The sequence below is a fragment of the Tribolium castaneum genome, chromosome 8 (genome assembly GCF_031307605.1).
Source record: "Tribolium castaneum strain GA2 chromosome 8, icTriCast1.1, whole genome shotgun sequence".
Taxonomy (NCBI): Eukaryota; Metazoa; Arthropoda; class Insecta; order Coleoptera; family Tenebrionidae; genus Tribolium; species Tribolium castaneum.
In genome coordinates this window covers 15,325,486-15,341,858 of record NC_087401.1, presented here as the reverse complement: position 1 = coordinate 15,341,858, position 16,373 = coordinate 15,325,486, and the positions used below count along the sequence as shown (strand labels likewise).

At 31.4% G+C, this 16,373-nt stretch overlaps 4 protein-coding genes and 1 long non-coding RNA gene across 8 annotated transcripts; 3 read left to right on the top strand and 2 right to left on the bottom strand.

The window, feature by feature from the left end:
- Positions 1–1,158: 1,158 nt before the first annotated feature.
- LOC658048 (probable cytochrome P450 6a14) lies at positions 1,159–2,926 on the top strand. Its single transcript, XM_064358341.1, has 4 exons — positions 1,159–1,305; positions 1,349–2,396; positions 2,438–2,689; positions 2,741–2,926. Exons 2-4 carry the CDS (start codon positions 1,349–1,351, stop codon positions 2,905–2,907), a joined length of 1,467 nt encoding a protein of 488 aa, XP_064214411.1. The 5' UTR covers positions 1,159–1,305; the 3' UTR covers positions 2,908–2,926.
- Positions 2,927–5,025: 2,099 nt separating this feature from the next.
- Positions 5,026–8,092, top strand: LOC658287 (farnesol dehydrogenase-like). Of its 2 annotated transcripts, none has more exons than XM_015980911.2 (4): positions 5,026–5,228; positions 5,273–5,725; positions 5,777–5,944; positions 7,965–8,092. In XM_015980911.2, exons 1-4 carry the CDS (start codon positions 5,121–5,123, stop codon positions 8,007–8,009), a joined length of 774 nt encoding a protein of 257 aa, XP_015836397.1. In that variant the 5' UTR covers positions 5,026–5,120; the 3' UTR covers positions 8,010–8,092. The 2 variants fall into 2 exon arrangements, with proteins under 2 accessions (XP_015836397.1, XP_969782.3); XM_964689.5 differs by having other exon boundaries at positions 5,039–5,228; positions 5,777–5,932.
- Positions 8,093–8,889: 797 nt separating this feature from the next.
- Positions 8,890–9,751, top strand: LOC107398071 (uncharacterized). The gene is made up of 4 exons (XR_010335222.1): positions 8,890–9,068; positions 9,112–9,222; positions 9,273–9,425; positions 9,470–9,751. It is a non-coding gene; the product is annotated as an uncharacterized LOC107398071 (long non-coding RNA).
- Positions 9,752–9,889: 138 nt separating this feature from the next.
- On the bottom strand, positions 9,890–11,384 carry LOC103315142 (hypothetical protein). 3 transcript variants are annotated; one of them, XR_010335221.1, is made up of 3 exons: positions 10,797–11,384; positions 10,660–10,744; positions 9,890–10,605 (listed from the first exon to the last, which is right to left on the bottom strand). XR_010335221.1 is itself a non-coding variant. In XM_064358497.1 (3 exons), exons 1-3 carry the CDS (start codon positions 11,059–11,061, stop codon positions 9,949–9,951), a joined length of 1,014 nt encoding a protein of 337 aa, XP_064214567.1. In that variant the 3' UTR covers positions 9,890–9,948. The 3 variants fall into 3 exon arrangements, 2 of the variants coding, with proteins under 2 accessions (XP_064214567.1, XP_064214566.1); XM_064358497.1 differs by having other exon boundaries at positions 10,660–10,751; positions 10,797–11,061; XM_064358496.1 differs by having other exon boundaries at positions 10,660–11,061.
- A 1,495-nt stretch (positions 11,385–12,879) lies between these two features.
- LOC658434 (farnesol dehydrogenase) lies at positions 12,880–14,014 on the bottom strand. Its single transcript, XM_964822.3, has 4 exons — positions 13,861–14,014; positions 13,347–13,808; positions 13,037–13,186; positions 12,880–12,992 (listed from the first exon to the last, which is right to left on the bottom strand). The coding sequence occupies exons 1-4, from the start codon at positions 13,966–13,968 to the stop codon at positions 12,951–12,953; spliced, it is 762 nt and encodes a 253-aa protein (XP_969915.1). The 5' UTR covers positions 13,969–14,014; the 3' UTR covers positions 12,880–12,950.
- Between the last annotated feature and the right edge of the window lie 2,359 nt (positions 14,015–16,373).

Here is a 16,373-nt window from a genome sequence, read left to right as displayed (position 1 = left end):
CTACGTTTTCTTGTCTATCAAACCGTTAAAACTAGAAAACGATCGTAGTTACAGTTTTGGCTACAGATGAGGTTAAAGTTAACACAGTTTTGAAAAATTGAAAAATTAATTGCTGGATGTTTATCGGCTAATAACTCCGAAATTATGGGGCCAACAAAAAAACTAAATACATTTTCAAAATCTACGTTTTCTTGTCTATCAAACAGTTAAAACTAGAAAACGATCGTAGTTACAGTTTTGGCTACAGATGAGGTTAAAGTTAACACAGTTTTGAAAAATTGAAAAATTAATTGCTGGAAGTTTATCGGCCAATAACTCCGAAATTATGGGGCCAACAAAAAAACTAAAAACACTTTAAAAATCTATGTTTTCCTGTCTATCGAACAGTTAAAACTTGAAAACGATCGTAGTTAGAGTTTTGGCTACAGATGAGGTTAAAGTTAACAGAGTTTTGAAAAATTGAAAAATTAATTGCTGGATGTTTATCGGCTAATAACTCCGAAATTATGGGGCCAACAAAAAAACTAAAAACACTTTAAAAATCTACGTTTTCTTGTCTATCAAACCGTTAAAACTAGAAAACGATCGTAGTTAGAGTTTTGGCTACAGATGAGGTTAAAGTTAACACAGTTTTGAAAAATTGAAAAATTAATTGCTGGAAGTTTATCGGCTAATAACTCAGAAATTATAAACCCAACAAAAAAACTAAAAACATTTTCAAAATCTACGTTTCCTTGTCTATCAAACAGTAAAAACCAGAAAACGATCGAAGTTAGAGTTTTGGCAGCAGATGAGGTTAAAGTTAACACAGTTTTGAAAAATTGGAAAATTAATTGCTGGAAGTTTATCGGCCAATAACTCCAAAATTATGGGCTCAACAAAAAAACTAAAAACATTTTCAAAATCTACGTTTTCTTTTCTATCAAACAGTTAAAATCAGAAAACGATCGGAGTTAAAATTTTGACTATGGATAAGGTTAAAGTTATATAAAAATTTTATTATTCATACATGCATCTCATCCCATCATCTGTTTTCTTGTTTTGTCATCAAATAATTTCTCTACTTTTGTTGATACATACTATTACCTGTATTTTTTATTTTGCTTTTCGTATATTTTGATATTTTTATTGTAGATGTCTATTATCAACAATGCTTTATTTAATTGGATAGTTTTTGATTAACGAAGTTTGTTAAATAGCAGATTTTAATTTTTCCGATAATTATTACGTGCATTATGACCCACAAAGAAATGACATTAAAACCACTAAACCAACACAAATCACACACTTATTTACATTTACACGGTAAGTCCAACTTACTTACACTTCCTTAATTTCGAAAAAATAGATGCTTTTCAGTGCAATAATCCTAATCCTAGCCTTGAATTATTTCTATTACAAATGGAAATTTACTTACTGGCAATGCAAAAAAATCCCAACTTTGGCCCCAAAAATCCCCTTCGGCGACCTCCCCAACCCTTTGAAACAAGCGGAAGCCACGGGTGTTCACATCAAACGTCTCTATGACCAAATCAAAGGCAAAGGCTGGAAACACGCCGGTTTGTATTTTTTGGCACGTCCTGTATACATGGTGGTCGACTTAGAGTACGTGAAAAATATCCTAACTAAAGATTTCCACCATTTCGTCGATCGGGGATTTTATTTCAACGAAAAGGACGATCCGATAAGTGCCCACGTTTTCGCAGTCGGCGGCCAAAAATGGCGAAACTTGAGAACTAAACTAACCCCAACTTTCACCTCCGGGAAAATGAAAATGATGTTCCAGACGTTACTAGAATGCGAAGCTAATTTGCTAAAACGCTTCGAAAAGGAACACAAAAGTGCGATCGATATTAAAGATATTTTGGGCTGTTTTACAACTGATATAATCGGTTCTTGTGGTTTTGGCCTCGATTTTAACACTTTTGAGGACGAAAATTCGCCCTTCCGTAAATACGGGAAAAAAGTTTTCGCCTCAAATCTCACAAGAAGGCTCCAAATTTTTTTCTTCACTCATTTCCCGTCAATGGCACGGGCCCTAAAAGTGCGCCACTTTTCCAAAGACGTGGCCGATTTTTTCACAAAAGTGGTGAAAGACACGGTCGAGTTCCGGGAGAGAAATAATTACAAGCGCAAGGATTTTATGCAACTTTTGATTGATTTGAAAAATTGCAACTCTGGACTGACCTTGAACGAAATTACGGCCCAAAGTTTGATTTTCTTTTTGGCGGGTTTTGAAACCTCGTCCACTACCATGACTTTTGCACTTTACGAACTTGCCAAAAACGAGAAAATACAGGAGCGGGTGAGAGACGAGATTTTTTCAATTCTGGGTGAAGAAAAAATCACGTATGAAGCGCTCCAAAAAATGAAATACTTGGCACTTGTTATAAATGGTAAGTTGAGAGTTTGGACGTATTTTTGTATTTTTTGGCAGAAACTTTAAGGAAGTACCCGCCACTGTCTTTCCTGACGCGGGAATGTGTCCAGGATTATAAAATCCCGGACCAGGATGTGATCATAGAAAAGGGAACAAAAGTCGTAATTTCAATTTTGGGGATGCACAGGGACCAGGAATTTTATCCTGATCCTGAGACATTCGATCCTGGGCGTTTTTCGGAAGGTAATGTTGTCTCAAGACACCAGTATGCCTATATTCCCTTTGGGGAAGGTCCCCGAATTTGTATGGGTATGGATTTTTGGTAAAATTATTAAAAAAAAATAAATGTAATTTTTGCAGGTTTAAGGTTCGGAATGATGCAAACTAAAGTCGGGTTGGTTTCGTTGTTGCGAAAATTCAAGTTTACAGTGAATGGGAGGACGAAAGAACCAATCAAGTTTGATGTGAGGGGTTTTATTTTGGCTGCGGAGGGCGATATTTGGCTCAATGCCCAAAAAGTGTGCTAATATTTTGTAGTGTTTTAAATAAAACATAAAAATAAATTGTATTTTTTTCTAATTCCGGACTAGACACTGAAAACTACTTGCTTTGGGACTAAAAAATTGCGTAAACTTTAGACAAATTTAAAATCTCTCAACAACGGACAGTGATGAAAAATTTTTATTGTCCGTTTTGCAGAGGTGTCCATTAATGGAAAGATGGAAATTTTAATGTGGATTTCGATACGTTTTTACAAAAGTCCGTTGTGAAGAAGTGTCCGTTATTCGGAGATGTCCATTAAGGGAGGTTTTACTGAATCAAGATAATTGACAATGATGTGCTTATTAAGTTGCGTAGACAGTAGTGTCATTAGCTGTTTAGAAAAGGTCGAAAAAGATCCTTCAGTATTGACGGAAGTAACCTCTCTTAGTGGACATCTCCAGATAAGGAACATTCTTTACAACGGACATTTTTGTAGGAACGTAATAAATGCATTGAAAAATAATGTAAAAAAAAACTTTTTATAACAGACTATCTGTATAGCGGACGCGAAGAATAAAATTTTTTAAAATACCATAATTTCATATAAATTTATCTCTTACAACGGAAGGACTAAAAGACTGTTTGGGCGAAAAATGAATATTTTTGTTTCATGAACTATGTCGAAATAAATGAAAAATTGTATACCAAAAATCTAGAAAAAAAATGTGACAAAAAAATTGATAAAAATAATAATAATAAAGAAAAAATTAATAAATAACACATCTACCTTCTGTGGTCAATTTGCCTAATGATTATTAACAAAATAACATATATTAATAAGGAGAAGAAATGTAGATAAACTAAAATAATAGAAAGAGAAGTAAATAAAATAATAAAAGAAATAAGGAATAAACTAAAACAATAGAGAAAAAGTAAAGTAACAACAACAACAACAACAACAAAAATGTGATAATATAATGAGCATACGAATTAATGAAGAAAGGAAAGCCGACAGAAATTATTGCATTGAAAAGAATAAGATGAAGAAATAATAAAAAAGAAGTAAAAAAATAATAAAAAAAAATAGGTATGAACTAAAACAATTAAAAATTTAATAATACAATGAGCATACAAATTAATGAAGAAAGGGAAGCCGACAGAAATTATAGTGTTGAGAAGTATAAGAAGAAGAAATGTAGATAAACTGAGATAATAAAAAAAGTAAAAAAACAATAAAGAATGAACTAAACCAAAGTTTAAATACCCGACACACCAAATGTTTATTTAAAACATAACGCGTTTCAACCACAAAGTGGTCATTCTCAGGAATAAAAAATTGTAAAAGAATAAATTTGTGAAAGATAATAAAAAACTTGTGCTAAATGAAACATTTTTTCGAAGGTTTCATCAGAAAATATCGTTTCTCTACCATTCAAATATGTCATAAGATCATGTTATTTCCTTCCTTATTCTCTTTTTACGAAAAAAAAAAACACGTTCTGTCATGTATAGGACATTAGGACATTTATTTGCTTTTTGAAACGCATTCGATATTAAAAAATTGACATTTTCTATAGCTTTTGAGTCAGTATCATATTTATTTATAAAAAGTAATCACATTAAAATTTAATTATTATTATTCATGAAAAAAAAACGTTTGAACTTGGTTAAAAAAAATTATTTCGTGGAAAAAAACCATTCGATACAATAAAAATAAAATTACAAAATTTCCGATTGGTTTAAAAGAACCCGATTGGGTGGCGCCAGCCCGACAACCAATAAGTTCAACCAATAAAAAGTCAGATAATGAAAGACAAAAAATTCCAAGGCGTGTCGATTGGTCGGTTATCGCAAACCGGTCTCAAAATGGTGTCCAGGACTAAATGTTAATTATTTCGGGCACTAAAAGTTATTTTTCCAATTTATATTTTAATGCATTTACAACTTTTTTTTCATAATTATAATAAATATGCATTTAGCCAATAACTCGTGTCCAAACAGTATAAAAATAATTAATAATTACAAAATTTATCGGCATTTAATCATTACTAAAAATTTAATAACTTAATAAATTACAATCAAATTGAAAATGCAAACCAGTGATTTATTCAAGGCTCATTGCTAGTGAAGTTGCCAACTGATAAAAGTGCTAACACAAAATAAAAATACCTTTTATTGTATGTTAACTACAAACTAGCCTATTCTATGGAAATTCCGCCACAATAAATATTTAAAAAAAAAACAGCTTCACTCAAAAATGGTTCTCTCCATGGACAGATGGGTGGGCAAAGTGGCCATCGTCACGGGCGCCAGCTCTGGAATCGGCGCCGCCATCGCCGACGCTTTAGTCTCCAAAGGCCTCATTGTAAGTTTTTCCCCTAAATTTGTTATCAAAAGTTTTTTTTTGAGGTTGCTGGCCTTGCCCGCCGCACAGACCTGATCGAAAATCGGGCCAAACAGCTCAAAAACGGCAAACTGTACGCTGTTAAAGCCGACATGACCGTGGAAAAAGACATTCTGGACGCTTTCAAATGGGTTTCGGAAAATTTGGGCCCGGTCCATGTTTTAATAAACAATGCCGGGTTTGCCAAAGAGGGGCTTCTGACCGAGGGCGAGACGGAAATCTGGCGGAAAATCCTCGAAATTAACGTCCTGGGTCTGTGTATTGCCACAAGGGAGGCTGTGAAAATCATGAAAACTAATGGGATAAACGGGCATGTTATCCACATTAATAGCATTCTGGGGCATTCGATTAATATGTTGAAAGTTAACGTGTATCCAGCGACGAAATTTGGCGTTACGGCCCTTACTGAGACCTTGAGGCAGGAGTTGATAAGTCTTGAGAGCAAAATTAAAGTCACAGTAATGCAAAAAAAAATATAATTTTTGAATACAAATTATAAAAAATTGTAGAGTATTAGTCCGGGTTTGGTTGCCACTGAAATGACTTCTCTGAGGAAAGATTTGAGTGAGGAAAGGAAAAAATTGTTTGGGAGCCGACCGTTGCTGAACCCTGAAGATATCGCCGATGGGGTGGTTTATGCCCTTTCGACCCCTGAGCATGTTCAAGTAAGTGTCAAGGTAAATAATTTGGCAAACTTTAATTTTTTTTTTGAATATAGATATAGGTACAGTCACGATCAAAAAAATGACACCCCCTTTGTCATTCTTTTTGATCGTGACCGTACCTAAATACCTACTTATTTTTTCTATAACGTCAATCTTTATCGCTTCATTAATTTTTGTTTCTTTTTTTTAATACATTTTTATTTTTTTTATTGCTACTAAAAATTATCTTTACGGTAAATGTTAAATACACACGTTTAATTAATCCGATAAGACTTAGGTTTGACGGAATTAAATGATTATTTGAAATGAGCATGTGATAGCTGATACTTTACTTCCTGGGTTGATATATTTTTGTAAAATGTGACATAAATCGTCTAAAAAAATTGCAAAAGACAGTCTTTGAAATGATGAAATTTATGTTTTTTGTATACAACCAATTTTAAATTGGAGTCCAGATGTTAAACATCTTACAAAAAGTTACAAAAAAAATTAAGTCGCTTAATACATCTGGTTTTTTTCTTGTGGGATTTTTTGAAAATATATTATTTCTTGGTAACTGGTCGATTTTTGTACAGTTTTTTTAATTGAAATTTAGCGTCTTTTAAAAGTGAATACAGAGCAATTAAAAATAACGGTAGTGAGAAGAATAAAAAAATATACAAATAACATTTTTATCAGTTTTAATAATTTTGTTTTTTCACATGTTTTTAGTTTTTGGTTTTTGATTAAAAAATTATATGTTTGCTAGTAAAAGGACTGTTTAGTTTCACAAAATTTTGACTTAAATTTACATATATTTAATTTTTGTATAAAAGAAAAATGTATGGGAAATATATAGAAAAATATATAAAAAAATATTACGAAAAATAAAACAAATAACGGAAGAAAAAGAAAAAAAACTATGTGGAAATCGTATTTAGGCGAGAAAAAGATTAGAAAACCCTAAATTTTTAAAGTTACGTATGGAAAGCTTTATAATGTGGAAAACCAAATTTTTTATTGTATTAACAAAAAGTAGGTAGGTACAGTAAAACCTCCTAACAACGGACACCGAAGAAAATTTCTAACATTTTTTAATAAATGTTCGATGTGGAGAGGTGTCCTCTAATAAGAGGTGAACATTTCTACAAAAATGTCCGTTGTAAAGAGGTGTCCGTTATTCGGAAATGTCCATTATAGAAGGTTTCACTGTATAACAAAATTTTTTACGATTGAAGAAAACTTAATCTGAAAACTATTACAAATAGATAGCGATGTAGGAATAAATTCTACTCTATTTAGTAAAAAATGAGGCATTTTACTTGAAAAAAAAAGCTTGTGGTATTTAATTTTTTTAAACATTAAAAACACATTATTTGTTAGCTTTTCTTAAAAAACACCAAAGATCTAATTTTTTTTTCAAATGCTTGAAAATACGATTGCAAATATTTTTAAAAATTATGAATTTTTCGATTAAAAAAAATTAATAGTTAATTGGTGTAAATATAGATATAGGACCTTGTAATTAAAACTCTCAACGACTTAGATCAGCTAAAATCACAATAAAAATACACTTATTAGAACTGAAAAATAGTAACAATATAATCAGTTACACGTAAATAAATACGATAACAAAATTAAACTTTTCTTCAAATTGGACCAAAAGACAGCCAAATTGATCAAAGTTTTGGCCCAAACAATAAATGAGATATAATAAAAAAATAAAACTAAACAATGTGATAGAAAAAAAATATAAAAATATAATAGAAAAACATCTAATTCTGTTTAACAAAATTATAGAGAAAAAAAAATAAGAAAATAAGAAAAACATATGAATCATTTTATGAGAAACATTTTGTATTATTTTAGAATTTTTTAATGTCAGAGAAACTTTATTGTAAAATAATTAGATATTATAAACAAAACCTCGGCAAAATTATTTTGGTTTAAATAAAAAAAAATTCTAAATATTTTTATTGTTGCATTAATTTTTATTCAATTTTTTAATATTTATTGTACTTTTTTTTTCGCCATTTCTTTATTATTATTTTAGGTGCACGAACTGACCATTAAACCACTAGGGGAACCCACCGCCTAATCCATGGACCTTGACATTAAAAAAAAAACATTGTATTTAACTCACTTAACCACTTATCTTGTTACCAAATAAATAATTAATTCGACTAATTCGCCTTTTGTTTAGTAACCAATCGCCATGTCAATACAAAACACAAAAAAAACTTTAAATGGTAAAGAAAAACACCCCGATTTTATAAAATTTTGTTTTACAGACTCGAATGATTCCTTTTTAATACTCAAAAGAGTATACATTGATTTTTGCTACCACAAAATCACCAAAACTTGTAATTTTCTCTTGGTCATTTCCCAGTTATTTTTCTACTTGATCCAAATCCATTTCCTCTTGTCTCGCTTCAGTTTGGAATTGTTGGCCAGATATAGCACCATAATGATGATCACGACTGTTGTAAGTTGTAAGTAACCAATTTAACGAAAATTAAGTAAATCAATTATTTAGGCACTTTTCGGTTTAATTCTGTCGTTTTATTTGGAAGAAGACATTCACGAGTTGTACAAAATCCTAACCGAAATTGCCTGGCCTTTGGATAAAGCGAGCAAAAAGGATCAACAAGACTTGAGACAAAAGTCCCGAAGGATCAACAGTCTTAATTTATATTTCCTGGGCTTTCTCGCCTTCATGATTGTAATTTTCTTGCCGATTTTCGGCGACGAAGAAAACCTTTTTCTCTGCATTCAAGTCTTTGATGAATATTTTGGCGACAGGGCTTTTATTTTCTACAACTTGTACTTTATCGGGTTCCCCTTTTTGATTTACTTTTCCGTGCAGTTGTGTTTCATGTTTTTGTACGCGATTCTGCACTTGCATGTGCAAATCAATCTGATCAATCACCACATTTGCGAAATGGGCGCGTCGTTTGAGCTTCTAAGTGATTGGAAAAAATTGCACAGTGTGGTTTACCAAAGTGCGATATCGCAGTTGCTGTGTCAATGTATCAGGCAAGATATTGCGCTGAAGAGGTTTATTGTTAAGTTGAACGAAACGGTGCAGTTGGGTTTGCCGTTTTTTCTGCCCGTTTCAGGACTTTGTGGCATAAGTGTTATTTTTTTTCTTTTGAATGTAAGTGAAAGTGGTTGAAACTTAATCAAACTTTGATTTTCAGTATATGTGTACCATGAGTTTGGTTTTGTGGCTGCGTGTTTCAGCCTTTTTTATCTGTCTTGTTTTCGTGGCTTTGATTTTTTCAGTTTCTGGACAATTGCTTATTGATGAGGTTTGTTGTAAAATTTTAATTCGCAAAAAATTTTGATTTTGTTTTTTCAGACAGGTAAAATTTTTGATACGTTGGTCAAGTGTCCTTGGCATATTTGGAATGTCAGGAATCGTAAAATTTATTTAATTTGTTTGACTCATTGTGTGAGGCCTAACTGTATTTCATACGCTGGAATTACCCTCAATCGTAGTTTTCTAATTACGGTTAGTTTTTATTGTTATATTTTTTACTAATAATTTTTTTCCAGGTTTTTTACAAAACGGTGTCTAATGCCTTCATTTTGTACCAAGTTAGAAATTCTTGATGAAATAAGATAAAATTTGCAATTCCAACTTAACTTTAACTCTGTAAAACAAAAATTTTACGAAATTTTATTATCTACGTGATGCCACATTCTTTTTATTAAATAAAAAAATTCAATTTTTCTACAGCCGTCAAAAAATCGTGACATTTATGCATGGTTACCTATGCGCGAAGTTTGACGTTTTTTCACTGTGAAAAAATATTATTTTTTCACGGTTTCACAGTGAAAAAATAATATTTTTTAACTGTGCAGGCAACTCGATTTTTCAGATCATTTTGTTCCAACTTATTTCTGTTACAATTTTAGTAACACGAAAAGACATCAACAGCAACCGAAATGAAGAGACGGATCGATAATGAGAGGTAGTTTTAAAGGTTTTATAATTATACAGAACAATATTACAAAACAATAATAATAGATATTTACTTTGACATATGAAAATTAAATGTGCATGACGAAAACGTGCCCCCGTTTATCCCCAGAGGCCTGAGTGAAGACGCTTGTAAATGAAAGTTATTTTCGCCATTAAAAGAAGCCGATGTAGAAGGTTGAGTGATTTTGTTTTCTTCTGTGGAGGAAGAAGGTTGAATTTTATTGGCAATTTCAATTTTATTATTCAAAGAGTCCTCGATGTAACTTTCTGCCACTGTGCTGCTTCTCCAGCCCCCATGACGTTTAATTGAAATTAGATCACCTCCAGCATTCGCCAAAAGAGTGGCAGAGCTTCTTCTGAAGCAGTGACCAGTATATTTTTTAGGTTCGTCTTTGTTAAGCCACTTTGCAATCAAACTTGGTATCTCTCCGATTTTGTTAATTCCAACATTTTGATTCACACATTTTCCGTTGGTATACTTTAAAAATAAACGGTCACTAGTCGCCCGTGGAGGCCGCAAAGCTCTATATTTTCTGACAATTTCTATATTTTCTAAATTTGAAACAGTAAATATTCGTTCGCAGTGGGTTTTTGTATCAGGCACCTTCACAATTAAGACAGACTGTTTATCTTCTATGTCAGTTAGCTTCATTTTAACTAATTCTTCACGTCGAAGGGCTCCCGATATACCCAAAATTAGCACAGTCTATAAATAAAACGAGTTGTTTTGATTTGTATTACACTAATATGATAAGTTTACCTTCATCAGTAAATATATCTTGTCATCTGCTTCATTAATAAACTTGCTAATGTCTTCTTTGTCTAAAATTTGCGACTTCTTGCTTCTGTAACCTACGCTTTTGCTTTTCAGGTAGGGCACTAACTTCGGAAACTTACGTGTATCGATATTCTCTTTAACGTTTAAGGTGGCTTTCAACATCGCATAAAGGGCCCAGAGTGTTGGTGGCTTTAAGGTGGTAGACTTTTCTTCCAAATACGCCAACAAAACATTTTCCGTTACTTGATCAATCTTTTTCATAGAACACCACTGCCGAAACTGAAGATACGTTTTTTCGTACTGCGGTCTTGATTTAGCAGGCAAAAGATTCGACACTGCCGCGCTTGCAATTGCATCTATTTCGTTTTCGCTGCTAAAATCCATCACACTTCTTCAACAAAAATACCTATTGTGACAAATTTTTCGCAACTATCACTTTTATTTATCATCGTAACCATGCAAGCAACTCGATTTATCAGACCATTTTGTTCCAACTAATTTCTGTTACTTTTTTCTTCATCTGGAGGCTGTAGAAAAAACGTTGTTTGTATTTCGTGGCGAAATTCATGTTTTAATGGCGCCTTCGAATGTCTTTTAGGTCTCGACCTGGCGGTCTCGACTAAAATAACATTCTCAGGCGCCATTAAAAAAACACTCATTTCGCGCACTTAATACAAAAATTACTATTTTATCTGTGTGTATTATTATTCCTAAGTTTGACTATTTTCCAGTTATTTAAAAAGTTTTTGGGCTCTTTCATCTTTCTCTTCGAAAATTAATAAATTTGCCCTTTTCAAAATATTTTTAAATCAGACTTGAGTTTCTTTACCGGTAAGTTTAAAACTCGGAATCTTCTCTTCAGTGTTTTCAAAATTGAAAAAATGTGAAAAATTATTTAAGATACGTTTATCGGGCATTAAATACTTGAAAATTGTTCTTTCAAAATAAAGTATTTCTGTATTCTTTCTTAAATAAAGAAAAATTTAATTTTAACATTCGTTTATTTATTTTCAAAATACTTATAATTTTTGAAAATTCTCGAATGCTTACGTTGTTCTTCAAACCGTTTTTGAATTTTTTAAAGAGTAAAGAGTGTTTTTAAAATTAGAAAAATGTTAATAAATTCCACAATTTTAAAGCCTCACAAATTTTAAATATTTTGAAATAATATGGAAGTTTTTTAAACAGTAAGGGCCTGTGTATAGAAAGCTTTGTTAAAATTTAATTCGTTGTTAAAAGTTAACAAAGCAAATGGACCAACGGAATTGCTTCAATTTAGTCACGTGATCAGTTAATCACGCAGTTAGTGGCGCATTAAATTAATATCGCTTCTTAAAGCTTTGTTAAAATTTAATTCGTTGTTAAAAGTTAACAACGCAAATAGACCAATCGAATTTGTTCAGTTTGGTCACGTGATCAGTTAATCACGCATTTAATTGCGAATTAAACTAATGACGCTTCTTAAAGCTTTGTTAAAATTTAATTCGTTGTTAAAAATTAACAACGTAAGTGGACCAATCAAATTTGTTCACTTTGGTCACGTGGTCAGTTAATCACGTCTTTAATTGCAGATTAAACTAATGACGCTTTTATAAACCGGTCCTAAGTCTTTTTTTTGTTATTTCAAAGTTAAAAAATATTAATAATTAATTCTTAAATTTTGGAGACTTCGTTTGGCGCACTTTTAATACTTGTAAATTAATTTTTTCACATAAAGTATCTCATTGTGTTGATTATTAAATAAAAGAGAAGATAATTTTTACATTCGTTTTTATTTCGTTTTCGAAATACTTATTTAAGGTTTCGTCAAAAACTGGTGAAACTATGTTATATATTATTAAATATTTTGAATTAAAAAAACATTTTAGTAATTCTTTTGTTTTTTTTTAAATTAGAAAAATGTTAATAAACCTCAAATTTAAGGCTTCGCAATCAATTTTTCCAAATAAAGTGAATTATTTTTGGTTTTTTATTGAATAGAATCGATCTGTATTAACTAACCCTATTTTTATGTTTATTTTCAAAATATTTAAAGTTTTTTGAAAATTTTTATTTTGCTCTTTAATTGTTAATTCTTTTATTTTTAAATTCTAATTATTTCTTCTATTATAAACCAAAATTGATGTTTTAAGGACTATAACAATTTTTGATGATTTTTAAATATTTTAAACCCATTTTAAATAAAACACCCGTTTATATTATAATCTGTAATTGCTTTTTACCACACATTCTACAATAAATATTCTATGCCAAACTATGTGAAACCAAACTGTTCAGTTCACTTCTCCCATAGGCTTAATAGTCAACTCGTGAACCTAAAAAACTTTGTAAAAATAAATTTGGAAAAATATTAACACACCTGGACATCCTCCGGTGTTGACAGTGCGTAAACAACCCCATCTGCTATATCCTCCGGACGCAAAATGGGAGCCGACTCGTAATAGGCCCTTTTATCCGGGTCCGGATTTTGGGTAGTGAGCTCGCTTTGGACCAATCCGGGACTAACACTCTTAAAAAAATAGTACAATGTGTTTTGAAATGATTCTCATCTAGTCGTCTGTGAATTATTGACAACTGACAGTTCTTACATTTATTGACAGAGAAGTCAAGTCAAAGCTAACTTCATAGATGACAATCATTTAAAAACACGTTGTATTTTTAATACTTACCGTAACTTTGATTTTGGACCCAATCGAGTTTAATTCTTGTCTCAAAGTCTCGGTTAAGGCCGTAACTGCAAATTTCGAAGCTGAATAAATGTTTAAACCGACTAGAGTTGGGACTCTGTGCCCGAAAATGCTGTTGATGTGAATAATGTGGCCGTTGATGTCGTTATTTCTCATGCTTTTGATCGCCTCTCTGGTGGCGATACAAAGAGTCAGGATGTTCAAGTCCAGGACACTTCTCCAGGCGTTTGTGTCTCCATCGTATAAGGTGGTGTCTTTCGAGGAGCCAGCGTTGTTCACCAGGATATGGACAGGACCTACATTTTCCTCAATCCATTTGAACGCCTCCACAATTTCCTCCTCCTTGCTCAGATCGGCCTTGTAAGCGTAGAGTTTGCCTTTGTGCTCGCAAAGCTCTGCAACTTTTTGCTCGATGAGTTCGATACGACGTGCGATTCCAATAACCTTGAATCATAAATCGTGTGAAAATTTGGGGATAATTGGGTGGGAAAGGTACAATTAGGCCATTTTCCACAAGTTGGGTGGCGATAGCAGCACCGATTCCAGCACTAGCACCTGTTACTACAGCTACTTTTCCCACGAAACGTTCAATTGAGAGGACCATTCTGGAAATGACCAGTCCAGCGTTTACTATTGATGTTTGAGGGTAATTTCATAATAAATCAATAAATTCATTTTTAATAAAGGGACGAGCTGAAACACATTTTGTTATTTATGGAACGGAAACTAGGTCAAAGCGTGTTGTTTGGAAAAATACACGGGTTAATACGAATTGTATGCCAAAAATTTTGATCTTTCTTTATTTTTTTTGACGAATAAAAACGTATATTTTTCGAATTCATATCAAAAAAATTAATGAAAACGTACACACAGGCAACAATAACTGATTTCGACAAAATTTGGCTTAATCGCCGTTTTTGCTCAATCTAAATTAATTTCTGCTAAAGCAAGTTTTGTTGTTTTTAAGACAAAATCGTGTAAAATTAAAGTGGTTTCTCATACAAATGATGTTTAAATCGACGTTTTCAAAATCCAGAAAAAACGCTTTCAGTCTTTGTTCAGCAAATTTTTGTCATTTTTGATTTTTTGATTTTAACAATGAAATCGTTATTTTCTACGAAACTAAAACGATTTTACTTTTTCAACAGTGAGTTTTGCAGTTTTCATGCAAAAAGTCGTCCGAAATCTACTGTTTTAACTAAACTGATTTTTAAATCGTCATTTTTGAAGCCAGATATAGCGATTTCAGGCTTTATTTAGAATATTTTTGTTATTTTTTTTACAATAAATAGCCCAAAATTAACAAATTTTAACCAAACTGGTAATTAAATCGTTGTTTCCGACGAGGCTAAAACGATTTTATCAATTCTACGGCAAGTTTTGCTGTTTTTAAGCAAGAAGTCGTCCAAAATCTACTGTTTTTACTAAACTGGTTAACAAAATTGTTGTTTTCGAAGGCAGAAAAAAGCGATTTCAGGCTTTCTTTTGCAAATTTTTAATATTTTTTCACAAGAAATCGCTCAAAATCAACTACTTTTAACCAAAATGTTAACTAAATCGTCATTCTCGACATAGCTAAAGCGATTTCATCATTTCTACGACAAGTTTTGGTGTTTTTTAGCAAAAAATCGTCTAAAATCTAATGTTTTTACTAAACTTTGGTTTTTAAATCGCTATTTTCGAAGCCAGAAAAAGCGATTCCAGGCTATCTTTAGCAAATTTTTGCCATTTTTGCACCAGAAATCGCCCAAAATCAACTAATTTCTATCAAAATGGAGATTAAATAATCGTTTTTATTATTTCTACAGCTAGTTTTGCTGCTTTTAAGCAATAAATCTACTGTTTTTACCAAACTAGCTTTTAAAACGTTGTTTTCGAAGCCAGATAAAGCGATATCAAGTTTTATTTAGCAAAATTTTGACATTTTTGACATTTTTGCACAAGAAATCGTCAAAAATCAATTACTTTTTACCAAAATAGTTCTAACCAATTGAAATCATTATTTCTACGGAGAGATTTGCTGTTTTTAAGCAAAAAAATCGTTATTTTTAAAGTCAAATAAAGCGATTTCAGTCTTTATTTAGCAAATTTTTACCATTTTTGCACCAAAAATCGTCAAAAATCAACTACTTTTTAACCAAAATGGTTTTAACCAAATGAAATCATTATTTCTACGGAAAGATTTGCTGTTTTTAAGCAAAAAAATCGTTATTTTTAAAGCCAAATAAAGCGATTTCAGTCTTTATTTAGCAATTTTTTTCCCATTTTTCACAGGAAATCGTCAAAAATCTACAACTTTTTAACTAAAATAGTTTTAACCAAATGAAATAATTATTTCTACAGAAAGATTTGCAGTTTTTAAGCAAAAAAATCGTTATTTTTAAAGCCAAATAAAGCGATTTCAGTCTTTATTTAGCAATTTTTTTCCCATTTTTCACAGGAAATCGTCAAAAATCTACAACTTTTTAACTAAAATAGTTTTAACCAAATGAAATAATTATTTCCACAGAAATATTTGCAGTTTTTAAGTAAAAAAATCGTTATTTCTAAAGTCAAATCGAGCGATTTTAGGCTCTATTTAGCAAATTTTTGCCATTTTTGCACTAAAAATCGTCAAAAATTAACTGCTTTTTAACCAAAATAGTTTTAACCAAATGAAATCATTATTTCTACGGAAAGATTTGCTGTTTTTAAGCAAAAAAATCGTTATTTTTAAAGCCAAATAAAGCGATTTCAGTCTTTATTTAGCAAATTTTTTCCCATTTTTCACAGGAAATCGTCAAAAATCAACTACTTTTTAACTAAAATAGTTTTAACCAAATAAAATCATTATTTCTACAGAAAGCTTTGCTGTTTTTAAGCAAAAAAATCCTTATTTTCAAAGCCAAATAAAGCGATTTTAAGCTTTATTTAGCAATTTTTTGTCAAATTTGCACCAGAAATCGTCAAAAATCAACAAACTTTAACCAAAATGTAGATTCAATCGTCGTTTTCGACAAAACTAAAGCG